The sequence below is a fragment of the Pavona decussata genome, unplaced genomic scaffold, assembly GCF_977016875.1.
Source record: "Pavona decussata unplaced genomic scaffold, jaPavDecu1.1 SCAFFOLD_386, whole genome shotgun sequence".
Lineage (NCBI taxonomy): Eukaryota > Metazoa > Cnidaria > Anthozoa > Scleractinia > Agariciidae > Pavona > Pavona decussata.
The window spans coordinates 591,104-611,381 of record NW_028145758.1 but is presented as its reverse complement, the minus strand read 5'-3'; the positions used below and the strand labels follow the sequence as shown (position 1 = coordinate 611,381).

Below are 20,278 nucleotides of genomic sequence, written 5' to 3'. Positions count from 1 at the left end.
AATTCCGACGAGTAGCCATTATTTACGACACAGCTAGAAATGTTGGTGTAAAACGTTTTGATCCAGTTGAGGAAGCTTGGACCGAAATTCATAGTGTTAAGCACTTTAAAGAGAAAGTCCCATTCTAAAGAATCAAAGGCCTTTTCAAAGTCAAGGAAAAGTATCATTCCGTCCTTGTTTTCATATTGTTCAATTATATCCGAAATTAAGCGAATATTTTCACCAATAAATCTACCTTTGATGTACCCAGTTTGATCACCGTTTATCAAGTATGGAAGTACTTTCTCTAAACGTTTCGCAATACATTTGGTTGCTAATTTGTAGTCTGTGTTTAGAAGAGAAATAGGGCGCCAATTTTTTAACAGAAGAGGATCTTTATTCTTTTTTGGGATCAGGGAGATGATTCCTTGACTCTGAGAGATAGAAAGTTCTCCTAGTGAGGCACTGTGATTGAAGCAGTCTATCAAAGGACCAGAAACATCGGGCCAGAAACGAAGGTAAAATTCTGCTGTTAACCCATCTGTGCCAGGAGTCTTGTTAGGTTGAAACGTTTTCAACGCGGCAAGGCATTCCTCTGCGGTTATCAGACCTTCGCAAAGGTCTTGCTTTGTACTGTCGAGTTTTGGTAAGGATTCACAATCGAAAAAGGTAGAAAAGCGTTCAGCTGAAAGCTGGTTTTGAGAGGTGTAAAGCTGATTGTAAAAATTTTTCATGGCGGTTAATATAGTTTTTGTATCCTCTACAGTACTACCGTCAGGTGTCTTCAGCTTTGTTATATGTTTCTTTACATAACTTCTTTTTTCTAAGTTAAAAAAGTATTTGTTGCATTTTTCTCCTAATTCATACCATCTAGCCCTACTCCGGATAATAGACCCTTTAGTTTTTTGCACGGCAATTTTATCTAATTCGATCTTGAGTTTTCTAGCCTTGTTTACAAGGGAGCTATTTTCTGGGGTTTCGTCGATACGTGAGTTGATTTTCTCCAGCTTTTGGAGGAGGTTCAATTCCGTACTTCTTTCAGCGTTGGCTTTCTTTTTCGCAAAACGTTTATATGGAGAAAAGTTGTCGCGGGTAGAAGGGTCACTCGCCTACCCGAGCTACCCTGGGCGAGCCAACTTTTCCTACATTTCCTTACAAAACTTGGCGAACCATTAACATGAGAAACAAATAGTTGGCTCGGCTGTAAGGGTGACCCGCCTAACAGAGTCACCTTTTATCGATGGAAGGGGTTACCGTCCTAGCCGGGCCACCTTTTCTCCATATAAACACCCTGGCTCGCCTACCAGGGTCAACTCCGTCAAAGCGAGACAATCAGTTGACTCGGCTGGGGGGGTGATCCTCTTTTTAAAGGACAACTTTTCTCCATATAAACAGGGTCTAAGGAAGTCATCTAGCAAGCCGAGCAATGCATTTAATGAACTGAAACAAAGCTGATTCATCCGTATAAGGTTTTGTTGTTGTTCATCATTTTTTTTTCTTTTTACAATACAAGATTTGATGGGAACAATCTGTTCTTGGAACAATACGAGGTAACGTGAGGTAAACTGAAAAGCCAACCCATTCAGTAAAACACGAGCAATTCTCCTATAAAACTCCTATTTTTAATTGAATGTATACCGTCCTCGACCATCGAACCTAATCGAACTTGATCAAAATTTTGATTGGGTTGGATTGTGTTCGATTGCTGAACTTAATTGAATCCAATCGTTCGGTTATGTTAGATTAATAAAACGTTCGATTTGGTTCGAGTAGTTTCGTCGGGCTCTTCTCGACCATTATTTAACGTGAATCAGACAAGGTCATGCAGTCACCATTTGAAGGTATTTTTCTGAGAAAGAATGAGTTTCTTTTCCCGAAAATCAGTAAAATAAGTGATAGAACCCCGGCGAGGTTCAGTTGTATCTCAAGTGTTGTCCAAACAACACCGTGAACCAACATCCTGATCAGTTCTTCTTTTGGAAGCTTTCTCATCTTAAATTTCACTGTAAACCACGAATTCATCATCGAGGGGTGAGGTGAAATGAGGTGAGGTTGCGGTGAAATATAACTGTTAGTATCTATTTATCTATTATTTACTGTTTAATTTAGACATCATAAATTTGATAGTATTTGAAAAGCACCCCCAAGGAAGTTACACGCAGATGAAGCCACAGCTTACCAAGCTGGGGCATATGAAGGGACCAAAAAATGGGTTATGCAATGTTCTCATAGGGTTCAACTCCCTCAAGAAACAAAATTAAGGTAATATTTTTCGTAGGGGTGCGTTGTTTCATTGCTATTTATTAACCATTTATACAGGAAATGCGATATTTGTCATCTGAATGAAAAAAATAAATAAACAAAAATAAAACACTAGACATGACCTATCTCTTCGTTTTTTGTTTCATACTAGGATCTATTCCCCCCCCCCCCCCCTTCCCCCTCCCTGCCCCTCTCCGCCGGAAACGCTCCTAACAACCCAGCCCTCAGGCGGAAACGAATTCGCGGATAAATAAAGGGAAAGATAAAAATAACGTAACTAAAGGTATTATTATCTTAATTGTTGTTGTTGCCTTGGGTATGTATATGTTCAGTAATCAAGCATTTTCGCATTTTCACTCTCCTACACAGTACCCCCCTAAAACTCAGTGTCCGTGACATTGTATTGCGTGACGAACAAACGGCTGCCTGCAGCGCACGCCGACATTTTTTTCCATTCAATCGGCTGGCAGCGATCAGATGTAATATTTCCGTGCACTATAAACCAAGCAATACTTCAAAAATGACTACGCCGTCGAAGAAGATGCAGTCTTGATGAAATGTGCCGAAAGTTGATAAAAGATTTGTATTTAACCACTGAATTTACACATCGACAGTTCCGCGGTGTACATCGGACGTACGTTACAAACTTATGCGACGAACCAGCAGAGAATCGCGCTTAAATGGCCTTGGAACCTGTCTTTAAGTATATTATCAGGTAAGAACATTTTAAAATGCTTCTCTGTGTGATTAGTTTAACCTAATGTGAGTTAAGACATGTGCGTGAACTGAAATTTATGTCTGACCTTCAACTTCGAAGTTTACAGCGGAGGGTCAAAATATTTGCATTTTTTACGGACTTTGAAAAGCTCTCGTGTCGCTCTTAATCATTTGCCCAAAGGCATTTTTACAAGAATCTACTGACCATCCTTCTAACATTCAACCATCAGACGCTTAATCGATTTGAAGGTTCCGCACATGGTGAAAATTAATTTTATTCACGAAGCTTTTTTACTGTAGTGAAATGTATGCCTTCCAAATTAAATTATTTCGTATACACAGAACAACGCAATATTTCCCAAAAATCATTCTTACCGATATTTAGAGATTATAAAAAAAGATTTGAGTGTTTTAAAGGCGGTAGAATGATTTGTTTTTGCACGCGATGCTCTCAAACCCGTGTAATGATTTAAAGCCTCAAATGACGATTTTTAACGGATTTTTTGCATTTTTCTTTGAAATAAAAGGATATTTCACCGGAAAAAACTATACAGTGATTTTAGTTATATTTCAGCCCATCAAACATTAAAATATAAAAGAAATCGAATTTTCCAGCCTTTTCATGATATGTTTGATTTTTACAGACAGGCGCTCCGGCTTAAGATGACTATATCACACCTTGGAAAACCATTTAACTTTGTTTGACATTCTTTACTGAACGTGGGTAGTTTTCGTCGATTCTGCAATTGAAAAAGAATTTGCAATTGAAAATTGGAAAAGTTGCTTATATTCTTGCAGCTGAAATTAAAGCGCAAATTGTGAAGTGTCTTGTATACATGACACGTTTCATTCAAAGTTATGTTACCGTGTATATTCAGAGAGAAAATGTTTAGATTTTCAGTTTTATTCATAGAAATAAACTTTCCAGGAGGATCTTAGAAACAGAAAAAAATTTGAAAAAGAGTGACTATTTGCCGAGAAAATGGGATATAAGCGATTTTCACCTAAAATAAAACTCTACTTTGATTGACAACATATTGCTGTTTTCTGAATCTTTAATCTTCGCTTGGAAGGGACACTTTCAAGAGTTAAAACTCACAAAAGATTTGGTCAATATCATTCAATTTGGCCAGATGCTGATCTCCATGCGTTTGAAGGCAATCGAATTAAGGAAAATTCAACACGATTTTTTAGCCTTTTGGATCCTGACCTCGAGAAAAAATTCCAAAATATGACAGTCGAATTGATTTAGAACGATAGCACGACGGTTAGGACTTTCAAGTTTCGACTGCGCGGAAAACTCAGGAATTCAATTTCTTGGAACACTATTGAATAATTGAAATAGCCAGTTCTATAAGCTTTAATTCTATATAAGATTTTGAGTATCTGTGCTATAACTGAGAGGCGCTACGTATACATCCATTAAACTTGTCGAACCCTTGAAGGTAGACTGTGGCCTTAAATAAAGTTGTGAACGGTGCAGCATTTCGTGTTTGAAGGGTTAACACTGAGTGATTATCGCTATTTGCACTTGTTTGGAAAAAACGAGGGAGTGCAGCATAGTCAGGCTCAATTATGAACAGGAACTGACTCAACGAGAATATTAAAGCGAAATAATTAAAATATTGATTCCTATATTCCCACATTGGAAATGTTTAGGTTCTTTTAACAGGGAGATTTGTGTAAACTAAAACAGTTTTACCTGTTCGATTCTTTAGCTGAAAATTTATAAATTGTCGAACATTTTTGTAAGCGGAATGCGAATCCCCGAATTTACAAGCTACTGTAGGCTTCCCGAAAATACAAGCTGATTACTTTTCACTCGTTTAATTATGTATTTGCCCCTCCTTCGTTTTTCAACAAAGTGAAACTTTTAGTTGACCTATTTACAAATGAAAACGCTAAGTTTTTCGTCACAAATGAATCCGAAATTCTCAGGCAGGCAATGTCTTTCTGAACAGATGTTCAACCGAAACTAATCATCGGCTGGTGTCCCTGTGGGAGGCACTGAAAGCCTTTTGGATCCAAGCTCAAGAAAGTACTTACTATACAATTTATTAGTTTAATCATCTAAAGGGTTTTTCAAAAATATCTGACTTACAACAACAGTGATACTCTGAAATAATTACACTCAACTACGGACTACGGTCATACTGATAAAAGATCACAATATTGATATCGCCACACGCGTGCGGGCGTGGACTTCCCTCTTCCCCCGGCACGTATTACTAATTTTAAACGCCGTTAATTTGGTTGGCTGGTGTAAATGCCGTAAAGTTAAAAGAAAATGTTCACAATTGCTCAGAAAAGAATTTTTTTTTCACGATTAGACTGACGTCAGTAGTGCAACATTGTTGCAAGCCGCAAGAACGGTGAGTTAGAAATTTGCTGCGCTTAATAAGTTCGAGTGGGTGAGGCCAAGGAAATGAAAATGCGTGCTTCGCAGCGGTCAAAGTAATGCAATTGGCCATTTCCTAGTTGCTGTGAACCTCATTATCAAAGCGAGGCTAAGTGCAAAGTTTTTATTATGATAATTATTTTTCATTCATATGCAAACAAAACTAATTTTTATACGAAAAGCTTTGCACTTAGCCTCGCTTACAAAATTAGGTTCACAGCAACTCGGAAATGGCCTAATGGCACGGTTGTGAAGTCCTTCTTGCCTTTAGTGAAGACGTAACGGCTGTACTAAAGAGCGCCACTAAGAACAACAGCGACAGCGAAGCGATGGTGATTTCTAAAGCAGCCAAAATTATACATCGTGACCTAGCTCCTCAACATGGAAAACAGTCAGTCCCAAGGTAACTTTGAAATTAAGTGTCCTTGTCTGAGAAACTGTTCTAGGGGCCAAAACTTGTGGTCAACCGATTTGGCTGAAACTTGGCACAGAAGTTGGCTGCCATGAGATATTTGAAAAGCCAATTTGGCTCACTTCTCTGACTTTAAGTTTTAGAGTTTCAGGGGGGGGGGGGGGGGTCTCTTTTTTTGCCCTTTGAGCACAAAAAATCCAGCCTTTCAGGGGTCATTTTGAAAGTGCCATAAAACCCAACTGGTAAATTGTGCTGCCAAATGAATTTGACTATAAATATTACTATAATAGAGCTTTTATTTCATGCATGTAACTTTGCCCTCAAGGTATTGGACAGAGAAGAGCCTGATAAAACATACCCGCGAAACGGAAGAAGAACGTGACCTTGGTCCAGTCCCCACTCTCTCCTATGTCCCAAATAGCAGGCCAGTTGATTTTGCATCATCTCAATGCCCTGGCCTCGTTTGGCTATTGTATTTAGCAACACAAGTTTTTTGTTTTACTATCGAGCTCTCCTAACTGTGCATTCCTTCTTGACGGACGGTTTCATTTACTCCGCTCTAGAGGACACTGAAGTAACGGGTCACATCGACACTGCTATAAACTGCAGCTCGTATATCTCTACGTAAGCTTATATATCTATGTATGCATGGCCACGCTCCTTTACTGGTGGGTATTTACAAGAGCTGTTCAGGCTGTTAACAGACATAGATTGTATGCTAACGAACGTTTTCGTTAAGCTAACTTTATCTTGTAATCATAATAAAAATCAGGCGTGACAAAATATAGAGACTTTCCATGCTTGGAGCAACGGAGAAGAATTATGACTTGGAACTGAAAATTAATATTATATCGAGGTAAGGCCTTCATCATTTGTCCTGTTTGATGGGTACTAGGCTTTCAAAGTACAAATTAACCCTTGTTTTGCTAAATCAGGATATTTGTTGTGCTAATCAAAGGCCTTTAAGAGCAATTGTAAGGTAAGAATCAGAGTATTTCTAAACAATTAAACTGATTTGGCTTTAACAAATCATTTTCACTGACCAAATACAGAATAAGGGCTTCATGTCAACAATTTGGCTTGTTTATGGCATGAATTATGCTCAAAAGTCCATTTTGGATGACCTTATAGAGGCATGGAGTGTTTGTGACAAAAATTCAACAAACCGTGAGAAGCCAAATTTTTCTCAACTGATTTTGATAATTGGGTCACTAAAGAAAATAATGGTTTAGGTACGGATGTTATGCAAGAAGGCAGGTAGATACACTGATTTTTTGAAAAATGGCAATTTTGAGTTGTAATTTTGACATTAATTTTGGCCAAACTTTAGAACCAGGCTCCTCTCTGTCCAATACCTTGAGGGCAAAGTTACATGCATGAATGAAAGCTCTATTATAGTTATATTCATATTCAAATTCATTTGGCAGCACAATTTACCAGTTGGGTTTTATGGCACTTTCAAAATGACCCCTGAAAGGCTGGATTTTTTGTGCTCAAAGGGCAAAAAATGAGACCCCCCCTGAAACTTTAAAACTTAAAGTCAGAGAAGTTAGCCAAATTGGCTTTTCAAATATCTCATGGCAGCCAACTTCTGTGCCAAGTTTCAGCCAAATTGGTTGACCACAGGTTTTGGCCCCTGGAACACTTTCTCAGACAATGACACTTAACTGCCAAGAGGGGTCCGTCCCTCAGTAGAGAATCAAGCTGCTCTTAGCGTATCCCGACTGATGAGATTTAACTCCGTAGTGCGACGTCGGAAAGATTCACAAGCCAATTTCTACGCCAAGGATCGCGAGACCCCACTGCCAATATATGTAGGTCTTCTGTTACATGCAGAAACGAGAAAAAAAGGCTTGGTTGACAAACTATGTGACATTTGACTTTCAATATCATATAACAGGGTCTTAGAAATCTCAAGTGAAATGGGAAACGAGGTTGGGTCACGATTTCATGCATACAAAATGGTCTGTCCTTCAAATCTTAAGTTGAGGCTGTTTACCACAGGCGCGGTAGATAACACTGACCATAACCCCAGCTCTACTACTGCCACTGGCTCATTACATGGTACAGCAATATCACTATCTCAACACCCTACCAGAGAGAGAGTTATGGCCAGGAACGAGCGCTTGTACGATCCAATCAGCCTACCCACGGTATCACTCTTCTTCAATACATGCAAGTCCCCCCAGCACAACCATGGATGTCTGGTCCTACTTTTCCGAATATCACATTAAAAGTGGATGACTTCCACCAGTTAACTGCAGATCTATCGGATGAAGAAAAATGGTTGGAGCATATGAAAAGTATACTTGATCACAACAGAAAGAAGTATATCTTGGGCTGCACACCATTCAAGTCGCACCGTGGAAGTCTTAGACATTCTGCCTGTTATATCGTATCTACTGCCGCTGTTTCAAGAAGAAGCAAAATCTGTTCCTATGATTTTACATGCAATGAACACAGTACAGCATTCAGTAGAATTTCTGAACCCCTGGACAAACTCCTGTAATTGCTTGTGACCAACCACTTTATGATATTGCTAAAAAGTTTCAGTGAGTGGCAATGGCCTGAGACGCATGGTGAGAAGTAGGTCGTTGTGCTTGGAGGACTTCACATTGAAATACAAGCGTGGAGAGCACTAGGAGCTTTATGTTGAGGGACTGTCAGAGAATGATAACAAACCGGAGTTTCACCAATGGCAAGAGTATAAATCTTCCTCGTGTCCCTGTTCAGGTACTGGTCATTAGTCTTGAAGATTCAACTGACGATTCTATTGTTTGTCCGATGACTACGTGAAGGCCAATTTAGCCTGTACAAAGAATCAATCAGTGCACCTACACGACATGCTGAGGTTGGACGACACTTCTCCAAGCATCAAGGAGAAGTTTGAAGAGGGTTCCTTTGTAGTGCGAAAGACGCAGAGGAAACTCTCCGCCCTGGCTATCGACCATGCACACGAACAAAACAACAAGCTCGTAAAAGGTAGGTGAAACAAATGACTTCCTCATATATATTTTTGGTTTTATCAACTGAGTTGATATGATATGTTGGCTTCCGTAAAGATACACAAAAGGTCATCAAACCAGATATTCTTCAGCCTTATTAGTAGTAGCCTTATTGTTTGTTGTTTTGTGTGTATTCCCAAAGGTGATGGTGGTGCCGTGGGACTAACAGAGAACTCTGCCCAATTCCTGAGATGGATGGTGTCAGGTCCTGAGATTGCCAGGCTTATAGTCGAATTTGAGTCAGTACAAGAGGCCATTAAGACAAACCAAAGCAAAGGCCCAGACGTCCATCATCATGAGCAAGTCAAGAGTGTTCAAAAAAAGTTCCAGGCAAAAGTTAGAGCACTAGTCGAGACCATGGAGACCCTCGGAAATCCATTTAAAGAAGACAGCGACGATCTCCTTGTTCTTGACACAAAAGATCAGAAATTTCAAGCGACAATGTGGTAGCCACAGTAAATACAATTGAGAATGCCGGCAAAGAGCAGTTTCAAGTGTTTGCTGAGGAGCGCTTTGTAAACCGCAAGAAAGAAGTTACAGATGTAATCAGACTTAAAAAGTTTGCATTGTTCAGTAACCCGAGAACATCATCTACAAAGAAAAAAGCAAGATGTCGCCTCCCTGAAGCAGAATTGTTCCCTGTTTTCGCAGTTATACATTTCTTGTAAAGTACGTCAAGGTAATCTGAAAGGGCTCAAAATACGAAATAAGCGACGAGATAAGGAAGAAACTTTATCCGGTGCTCAAAACAGCGAAGAAAGAGAAGAAATCAGCCTATTTCGACGTTGACAAACTCATCACTGATGATCAAATTTATCGCGGATCAGAGACATCTAAGTTACCTCTCTACGGACGCATAATGAGCAGTTGAATAGACAATTCTGGCATATATATTTTAAACAATCACAATTTAGAAAAGGAATTATTACCCATGACCTACTGGCCATTTCCAATTGTGGTAGGTTTGATTATTACGCTCAAGCCCCGTCTATAGTACCGTACAAATTCTAGGTAAGTTCGTTTCAATTTTTTTTGTACTTAATCTGTTATGTCATGGATCGTGTAGTCGTATCTCTGTACAAAAATCGATGTGTAGTGAAAATCTCTGATTAAAAATCCAACACTTTAAACTTGAATTTTCACGAGGAAACTGCAAAATTTGGCACAGGAAGTTTAAATGGCTAATTACAAATTATTAACACTGAACGTGAGAGGGCTAAACAAATCAAGATAAAGAAGGCAATTGTTTCGCTGGCTCCATCAACAACAGTCGGATATAATCTTTTTGCAAGAAACGTATTCATCGTTTCAAACTATAAAAATGTGGGAAGCAGAATGGGGTGGGGGGGGGGGGGGGGGCAAAATAGACTCTAGTCATGGTTCCACCCATAGCAGAGGGGTTATGGTTCTCTTCAAACCACGCCTTGACGTCTCCTTTGAAAAATTTATTCCAGACAAGCATGGCAGGTATTTAGTCACTGAAGCCACTGTTGATGATAAGAAGATTGTTTGCATGAATATTTACGCTCCAAACGAACCAAAGTATAGCGCCCAATTCTTTTGGAAAATATCCAATTCTTATGTAAAAATGTACGCAAATGAAAATATTGTTTTAGCAGGTGATACAAACTGCGCAATTAACAGCATGGACAAACGCGGCGGCAAACCGGTTGATGAAATGCAAGAGGCCGTTGTGGAATTTCAATCTTTGTTGAAAACACATAACCTTATTGACTCATGGCGTTTTAAAAATCCACAATTTTATGGCTTTACATGGAGTAACCCATCAATGAAAATTCAGTGTAGATTAGATTATTTTTTAGTATCAAAACACTTAAATTATCTTATCAACGAATCCAGGATACTCCCAAATATTTACTCCGATCATTCAGCCGTCTCACTCTCGTTATCATTTAATGAAGCAAGTCGTCCTCGTCACCGGGCTTCTGGAAATTCAACAATTCTCTCTTGTCCGACAACTACTACGTTGAAAAGCTAAGTTTCTTAATTCCACAAGCAGCTCGAAAATTCACCCTTCCCAGTCGGGGTACATTAAGGGTAGATTCATTGGAGAAAGCATTCGTCAAATAACCGATAAAATAGAATTTACCAAGAGTATGCAAATTCCTGTTAGGGTGGTACGGTCAATTTTGAAATGTTCATTACTTACCCCGTTAACTGACTGTACCACCCTGGGTAGCGTGAAATTTGACCTTGGACCCAAGCTTCTTCCACGGCCGTGATCGATCACAATATTACAAGGTGCCGCAGAAAGGGCGATCGTGGAATCGGCGGTGAAAAATGCTCATCTTCAGCGTAATGCGCGAGGATTTTCGAAGAAGAAACATTTGCGCGGGTGCAAGGAAAATAGACCCTTAACTGTGGGCGAAAAAATTCTAATCGGATGGATTTTCTGGACGAAAACCGCCTCCGAGTTGGAAACGGTCGAAACCCGGGTGTGCTGCCTTGACTCCGTCTTATGAAGTGGAGAACAGTGGTGGCATAAAAAGCCCCAAAACGGCGAAAATAACGAAAAAGCACAACGGAAACACAAGAGGGGAGTTTTTTGATCATATTACGCAAAAAATGAGGATATTATAAAGTATTTAGCGTTCTAAATGAACAATAGTTTATTCCCCATACAACGTCTTATAAAGCGTTCAAATTCTCAACGGTTATCATGTAACCTAACACCGCGTAAGATGAAAGGTCACGTTCCAAGTCACACAGCCGTGACGCATTTATGAATAAATAGATAATTAATTTTTCGCTTTCTCTAAGCGTGAGCTTGGGACGCCTGTGGTTTCTGCCGTATTACGGGCTATGGCCCATCTCTCCCGGAAAGCTGATCGTCACGTTGCCCAGCTTAGTTTGGTAGACTCCAGCGCGTCCAGTAGTAATTCTGATGGTGAAGACAGCGAGATACAAAGTCCACTTCGTAGGAAGGACAAGATGTCACACGCGCACGCCGGTAAGTCTCTCAAGTCTGGAAAAGAAGCTGAGATAACAAGCACCGTCCTGTATTCTCAGTCAAGGCCACATTGTTATCTCAGCATTACTCACGGTCGCTGCGACTTCAAATATGAAGAGCTTTCGCTCGCAGAATTCGTTGCCGGTTATGGCCAGATCCTCTTATCTACCAAGATTTATCAGAGGTGGAACATTCCTCACGTCTCAAACATCTGGTTTCGTCAATGTATTTTTCCCAGCTTTACGACTGGCAGGCTGTGCTAAGTTTCCACGGCGCGTTTTTGTTAGAGATCGATCGTGGATTACTCAAATGGGAGGATTCGTTTCTACATTTAGAAAGTCGTACTTTGTACGGTCATCTTTAGGCAACTAAGCCGCCCCGCGAGCGCTTCTTCTTCCGCTACTGTTCCCGTTCTGTTTTGTCGAGATTATCAGAGAAGCACGTGCTCTTTTCAACAAGATCATTACGGTTTTCTCCGCGACGAACGTAAATGGCTCCGCCACATTTGTGCCGACTGCTGGGTGAAAGGAGGCACACAAGCTTTACATCCCGAGGGCTTGAAGGAGTGTCCTAGTTCCACTACCTCTGGGGCAAAAAACTAGTTTCGTCGAGCACCTTCGTTCACCATATGATGAAGGTGCTTTCTCGAGTGAGTGTTTCGTTTCTGAGGTTTTTGATCATGACGTTTTATGTACGAGACTTGAACGATTTCATGACAGTGCAAAACTTACTGTTTCTCCTTTTGTTGATGATTCAAGACTTTAGGGTTGTTCGTGTCCGTTTCATTCAAAGCGTTTCTGCTCTTCGCTTGTCGTTGCGGCTCAGCTCTACGTTTTCCAGTTTTCTAGATGTACATCGCGCTGTAGCTCTTACTGGTCAACCCAATTATCGAATTGCGCGGCTTCCGGTCTTTTCTACATTAAATATCGCCATGTGGCGTGAACTGCTTTAAGATTATCCGGGTAAAATTATTTGCGAATTTCTTGAATTTGGTTTGCCGATTGGTTATACAGTCGAACCTCCCGTAAGCGACCACCCATAATGTCAAGGATACGTGGTCGCTTACGGGAGGTGGTCGCTTACCAGAGGTCAGACCACAGGGGGTCTAAATTTCGGGTAATTTACATATGGTAATTGCGGAGACCTAACCCTTTTGCCAGTGCTTATCGAAACCCATGGTAATAACTATTCTTAGCTACAAGTATATCAAGACTGGTCCAAAATTATTCTAGGCAAAAAGTCTGAGGGTCTATGGCAAATTACTTAATTCAGGGATTGAGACAATATTATTGTTGTGAAAGCAACTTGACTCTGTTATTACTCCAGGTGGCGCTGCCTAATTTTTTTTCAGGGAACGGAACATAAGCAAAAAGATAAGAAAGATAAAAGATAAGAGATATTTTTTTCCTACAAAGGATTCAATCTGATTAAAGTTTATTTCAGTGTGACTATAGCGCACGTGTATTTTATCAATTGTTTCAATGCTAAGCTATGTCGGGAAGCATTTCCGGTAGCTCTGACTGTGAGATTTACGGCGTCCGCTGTAATGATTTGAATTTTCGCCCGTGAGAGATACAGCAGATTGTGTGGCAAGCGGTCGCCTACGGGAGGTTAAAAACAATTGAAAATTTTAAACAATCATCTCTAAAAGTGCTCGCTTACGAGAGGTGGTCGCCTACGAGAGGGTTCCACCTATAGTGACTTGACTTAAAAACTTTTGGTATTTTGGAAAAGTGGTCGCTAATGAGAGGTGGTCGCTTACGAGAGGTGGTCGCACATGGAGGTTCGACTGTATGTCTGATACTTTGCCTATTTGTGATTTTCGAACACCTCGGGGCGCTTTGGACTTTCCAGACCATGTTAACCCGTACCTGTCTAACGAACTCAAACTCGGCAGACTTGCCGGGCCGTTTGACACTGTGCCGCTCGTGCAAAGATTCGTGGTCTCTCCTCTCAATACCGTGGCAAAACGGGATTCAGAGGAGAGGAGAGTTATCGTTGATTTAAGCTGGCCATGCGGTCATTCCGTGAATGATGGCATTCCTAGTGACTCTTATTTAGGGGAACCGCTTGAATTACGTTATCCTACAATCGATTACATTGTGGATGCTGTGGTTACTCTAGGTCGTGGTTGTTATCTGTACAAGCGCGACTTTCGAAAGGCGTATCGCCAGTTTCCCGTGGACCCCAAAGACTATCCTTTTCTCGGATACACTTGGGACAAACATTTTTATTTTGACACCGTTCTCGCGATGGGATTGCGCTCTGCCGCTATGGCGTGCCAACGCTCTACTTCGGCCGTTGCCTGGATCGCATCACAACAAGGACGTTTGGTGTTTAACGTTTTGGGCGATTTTATTGGCGTTTAGCGATTTATTGTCTCCTCTCGGTTTACAAGAATCTTCAGAAAAATCATGACTGCCCTCTACCGTTATGCCTTGTTTAGGTGTCGAGTTGAGTAAAGACGCGTTAAAGGACCCTATACAGCCTCCGCCATTTTCGATGCCATCGAAATTATTGATTCTCATTCTTGCATGGTGAAGCGAAATCGTATTGCTTTACTGTAAGTTGTGTTCCTGAAAGTATGTTTCGTTATCTTTAGAAGTTTCACAGTGATTTCGTTCATTTCGACATGCTCCAAATAAAATATAATAGCCAAACTCTCGCATAAAAACTAAACAAAGGTGTAGCTCATTAGGGCCCTTTACTCTTTCGGTGAGCCCTTAGAGACTGCGAAATTGACTGATTGCTCGACCACTGGATTCAAAAACGGACAGCAACTAAGACTGCCCTTCAGTCTTTAGTGGGAAAACGTCAGAGTCGTATCTTTATCGCCCGTATTCTCATTCTTTACCGTAAGGTTCATTTCAATCATCATCATATCAATTTGACAGCGGAATTTCGCTAGGATATCGCATGGTGGCGGCGTTTTCTCAGGGCTTATAATGGTAGCTCCATGATTACTACCTCACACTGGTCTTCTCCCGGTGAAGTGTTTTCTACTGACGAATGTTTGACGGGCTGCGGTGGACTCTGTGGCGACCAATATTTTTATGCGGTTTTTCCGTCGCTCGTTGTTCAAAAGACTCTTGACATTAATTGCCTGGAGCTGTTGACAATCATTGTCGCCTTAAAATTATGGGGCTCAAGGTGGTATAGCTTACGTTTATCAGTGCGTTGCGATAACGCGGTGGCCGTGACTGTACTAAATACTGGACGGTGTGGGAACTCTTTCTTGAACTCGTTTTTGCGCGAACTTTGTTATCTTGCGGCTATTCACGAATTCGAAGTTCGTGCTGTTCACGTTCCAGGTGTCTCAAACTGCTACGCAGACCTTCTTTCGCGCTGAGACTCGTGCGACCTTGCTGGTAGAAATCAATTTTTAGCCCACGCGCAACACGCAAAGTTCCATGCCGTTTCTGTTCCTGATGACATGTTTCAATTTGACAATCATTTCTGATCCAGCCTTCCTTCGTTTTACGCTTTCCAGAACTTCGGCGACTTCGTCAGGATTTCGCCATTCTCAGCGATCCGCATACAGCTGTTGGACGTACGGTAATTTACGCACTCAATTTAAGGCTTTCTTTTTGTCTTGTTTTTATTTTAAATTGACGCCAGTCCTGGCTGTGTTAACGACTTTATGTATTTATGTACAATTTTTGAGTCGCCCTTTAACCCTACCTTCTATTCGAAATTATTTAAGTAGCGTTAAATTGCTACATTTATTTTCGGGCGCGGATTACCCGTTCACAAAAGATTTCATCCTTTCTCTTACTTTACGTGGTATAGCTCGCAATGCATTGCATACACATCGTAGAGCGCCGCCGGTTTCTCCCTCTCTTTTGCATTAACTTTCCTCTATTCTTATGTTTAACGGTTACCCGCGCTCGGCTACTCTATTATGTGTCTTTTTCCTTATGGCTCGTCTGGCTAATATCGTTCCACCATTACTCAAGAAATTTGATCCTCGACGTCACCTGACTCGTGGTGATGTGGCTATGACCACCCACGGGCTTCTTGTCACCTTTAAGTGCACAAAGATAATTCAGTTTGGTGAACGATTGCTTCATATTCGTTTACTTGGTATTCCTGGCAGTCCATTATGTCCGGTCTCTGCATATCGCCGTATGATTGAGTTGGTTCCCGCTCTCCGCTCCTGCCCGATTTTTCTTTTACCGGGTCCCTCGGGTATCATGCCTCTCATTCAGCGCAGTTTTGTTTCTCAGCTTCGAACGTGTTTATTCCACATCGGTTTAGCTTAGAATCTAAGCTCGCACTTGCGACTCAATTACGTTCTGCCATTCTTTCCTTGCCGCCATAATTTCTCGTTGTCTTTGCTGTTCCCGTTTTTATCAGTTTGTTTTCTGCCGATTTTGGTGGCAGAGAGGTTTATTTCGCCTCCTAGTTTGTTACTGTTCGAATAACTTTTGTTATTCTAGGAAATAACCTTCTCTTTGGCTAAAAACAGACTGTGTTGTTGTTGTGTTGTTGGCGGGGAACATTTTCTTCCTTTGGGCGCTATTGCGCAAAGGGTTTAATTGCACACGTAACGCGACACACCTTTTGTCTATTCTTTGCTGCTTACACTATTAGGTTTCAGTTTTGCTAGAGCTCTCGTAGCGCCATCAGTGTTTTAAGTCAAGTGGTATTGTTTTTCCCACCCACCCGCCCGTTTGTTATTAGCGTCTTTCGGTGAGGTGGCAGAGAGGTTTATTTCGCTTCCTAGTTTGTAACTGTTCGAATCACTTTTGTTATTCTAGAAAATAAATTTCTCTCTTGGCCAAAAACAGACTGTGTTGTTGTTGTGTTGTTGGCGGGGGGGGGGGGGGGGGGTGTAGGGGATTATAGCAATTTTATGAGAATTGCAACCACCCCACCCCCCTAAGTGCAAAATATACCCTCTCTGGAAGAAATATACATAAGTCCATAGCTAATATTGATCAGCAACCGAAGTACTATCACCATGCCAAATTTGGTGCTTTTACCCCTAAGTGAACAATTTTGTCACCATATTGCTGGAATATAAGGCTTTCAGTGCTTCACAAAGAGACACCAGCCAATGATTAGTTTCGGTTGAACATCTGTTCGGAAAGACATTACCTGCCTGAGAATTTGGAATTCAATTTTGATGAAAAACAGCGTTTTCATTTACAAAAAGGTCAACTGACAGTTACGCATAGCTGAAAAACGAAGGAGAGGAGAATACATCATTAAAGGAGTGAAAAAAGATCAGCTTGTATTTTCGGAAAAGCCTAGAGCAGCTCGTAAATTCGGGGATTAACATTCCGCTTACAAAAATGTTCGACAATTTATAAATTTTCAGCTAAAGAATCAAACAAATCAAACTATTTTAGGTTGCACAATTTCCCTGTTAAAAAGTCAAAAAATAATCCCAATGTTGGAATATATTAATCAACATTTTAATTATTTCGCTCTTATATTCTCGTTGAGTAACGTCGCTTTCCTGTTAATAGATCAGCCTGACTTTGCTGCACTCCCTCGTTTCTCCCAAACAAGTGCAAAAACGAAATGCGTAACTTTATATCACAGGTACTCAAAATTCTATATCAAATTTAAGCTTATAGAACTGGCTATTTAAATATTTCATTGGCGTTTTACGAAATTGAATTCCTGAGTTTTCCCCACAGTCGAAACTTAAAGGACCAGATCGTTGTGCTAGCGTTCCAAATCAATGCGGTTTTCACATTTTGGAATTTTTTTTTCTGGAGGCCAGGATCCCAATGGCTCAAAGATCGTGTTGGGTTTTCCTTAATTCGATTGCGTTCAAAAGTTATAGAATTGTTTTCAAACGGCGGGAAAAGAATGAGGAGTCAATGAACGGAAATGGATTTTCAAAGAACAAATTTTTAGAACTTTCAAATTCCCCGACATGATCGAATTTGACTTAAATTGACCAATTTTTTTTTCAGTTTTAACTCTTGAAAGTGTCTCCTCCAAGCGAAGATATAAGATTGAGAAAACAGCAATATATATGTTGTCAATGAAAGGAAAGTGTTATTTCAGGTGAAAACCACGTATATCCCATTTTCTCGGCAAATATTTACTCTTTTTCAAAATTTTTTCTTTTTGTAAGATCCTACTAGAAAGCTTGTTTCTATGGTCAAAAATGAAAATCTAAAATTTTTCTCTTTATTTTGTTATAACTTTAAATGAAACGTGTAATGTCAACCAGACACTTCACAATTTGCACTTTAATTTCAGACTCAGCTGCAATCAAGAATAAACAACTTTGCAAATTTTAAACTCATGCATATTAGTTTTCAATTGCAGAATCGACCAAAACTACCCACGTTCAATTAAGATTGTCAGACAAAATTGAATGGTTACCCAATTTGTAAAATAGTCATTTGAAAATGCCGAATGCTAAAATTCAAATCCTTAGAAACCCCTTAACCTAAAACGATTCTTTGCAATCTTTGTAATGACGTCTCGTAATATTTCTGAGGGACTCAGGTATTTTAACCGACAAAATATCTAACCAGTTTAACATACAAATCTCGTAATGGGTCAGTTTGTTCTCTGATATTTGTGATAAGCGCTAGCTCTTTTCCAAACCCAATGCGTTGTTCATGTTTTTACTTTCCAGTCGGCATCACCTTGCACGCCTGGGTTGAGTCTGTTAAGGAATAACGTCACCTGGCAAACCCAATATCGCATGAACTCATGTTTCAATTTTCTAAGTTTTTTTTTTTTCGTGTGATTTTGTAGTTGATCTGACTAACTAAGTTACTATACCCACCCCCTACTTAAAAAAGTAAAAAGTATACATTAGGGAAAATACTCTTTTAGCGATAAAAATTTGATTCCTCAGTTACTGATGACACTTTTTTTAACGAGACAAAAACGGACGTGTTTAGACTTTAGCAGTTATAAATATGAAAACAGGAAACAACAATGTTCTTAGTTAACAGGTTTGAACTGAATGGGAGCATGGTAACAGCTTACGGGAGGCATGTAATTTTTTACTGATATGAATTAAGTTAGCATGTTGTAAGCCTTTTCTGTGTTATAAACTGCAACTCTTTCAGGATACTTTTTTCGCGCGCAGATCGCAGTAAAACTCAGCTGCTCACAACACTCGAAAAAAATATTACTTTTTTCTAAATCGAAAACTTACAAAGCAAATTAAATTTAACGTTTGTCAAGTAAATGGAATATCTTATAATTCAGTCGTGATATAATTGCGCAGTAAAAGCAAACTCATTGACGCTATCAACATGATAAATGAAAGGAAAATCAAAACTGAGTTGATTTCTAGGGGGGATTACCTTTTCACAACGTCGATAGATTGTTCAGTATAATTCTCTGTCTTTATATACAATTTGAAAATGTTCAATCTCATTTTATCTATTTGCTTCTTAAAGTAAAACGGATTTTTTTGACGCTTTAAGACTTTAGCAGGTTATGAAAAAGCTGTTAAAACAGTGTCTAAAACTTCAAATATACTTTCCTTAAGCTGTTTGCCTTCAAATTTTCCCATAATCAGGTGTATTGAATTTGTTATCCAACGATTGACGGCCATCTGCTTCACAAACTTTTATAAAGGAGCAGCAAGCGTTTGGAAGCTGACTTACTCGTGGTGAATATAGTTACATCTTGTTCGGAGCTTAGCTGAAAAGAAAGAAATTGTCGACAAGAAAACATGAGGCTGATTTTTACATTAGCCTTCGTCGTTCTGGCGACCGTGGTGTACGCAAAGCCTTTGTTTGAAGAAATATGTTCAACTATACGATTTTACTGAGAATGATGACGACAGCATCGACTAAAATGATGATGATGAGCGTATGAAAAATAAGGTAGTATCAATTCAGTTTTTATGTTTTCTTTTCTCTTTCTCTTATAAAAGAACAATTAGGTCGCTAATTCGGTTATTTTGCTTTAAAAAAGTTCCTAGCAGGGGTAATAATCTTTGATTAAATCAAACGCTAGTTTTGAGACTGCCCGTCAGTTTGCTTTCATCTGGGATGAAAAGCAGCGTTAAGAATTCGTGGTTTACAGAGGATCTTATACGAGAAAGCCTCCGAACGGGGATTGATCAGGGTGTTGGTTGTGTTGCTGGGCTATAGTGTAGTTGCTACTGACCGTCACAGAGGAATTCTCTACTTTATTTTCAGCATTAAATCGGTAAAAGAAACGCATTCTTTCTCGGCGAAACACTTTTAAATAGAAACTACATAGCCTTGAATAACCCTGATTCAACTTAAACAATTGCCAATTTGTTTTAATTTCCTGGCACGAGACAGTATTTCGTGTCAAATCCGAAGAAAGAGTTTTCTTCTAGTCTTCAATTATATTTTGTTTCAGGCGCTTTATTTTCGCTTTGGCGTATTTTCACTACAGCTCTATCTTTTTCACACAGCACGTTTTTTTTTCTGCCGCCAAAAGAAAAGAATTACTAACCCCAAAAGTAGGAAATCTAACCCCCAAACGTTAGAATTACTAACCCCAAAACGTAAAAAAATCTAACCCCCAAATGTAACAATTACTAACCCCCAAAGGTGAGAAATCTAACC

At 39.9% G+C, this 20,278-nt stretch overlaps 2 protein-coding genes and 2 pseudogenes across 6 annotated transcripts in view; all 4 read left to right on the top strand.

Moving 5' to 3' along the window:
- LOC146451470 (uncharacterized) overlaps window positions 1-20,278 on the top strand; it is a 236,248-nt gene that overhangs the window by 90,710 nt on the left and 125,260 nt on the right. The window lies entirely within an intron of this gene.
- LOC146451478 (uncharacterized) lies at window positions 8,612-9,343 on the top strand. The gene is made up of 2 exons (XM_085098760.1): window positions 8,612-8,750; window positions 8,916-9,343. Exons 1-2 carry the CDS (start codon window positions 8,612-8,614, stop codon window positions 9,221-9,223), a joined length of 447 nt encoding a protein of 148 aa, XP_084954886.1. The 3' UTR covers window positions 9,224-9,343.
- LOC146451477 (uncharacterized) lies at window positions 13,538-14,285 on the top strand (annotated as a pseudogene).
- Window positions 14,494-16,479, top strand: LOC146451476 (uncharacterized; annotated as a pseudogene).

Coding starts and splice junctions, on each gene's coding strand:
- LOC146451478 (XM_085098760.1), top strand. CDS start 8,612: ATGCTGAGGTTGGACGACACTTCTCCAAGCATCAAGGAGAAGTTTGAA. Junction 8,751..8,915: donor AAACAACAAGCTCGTAAAAG/GTAGGTGAAACA, acceptor GTATTCCCAAAG/GTGATGGTGGTGCCGTGGGA.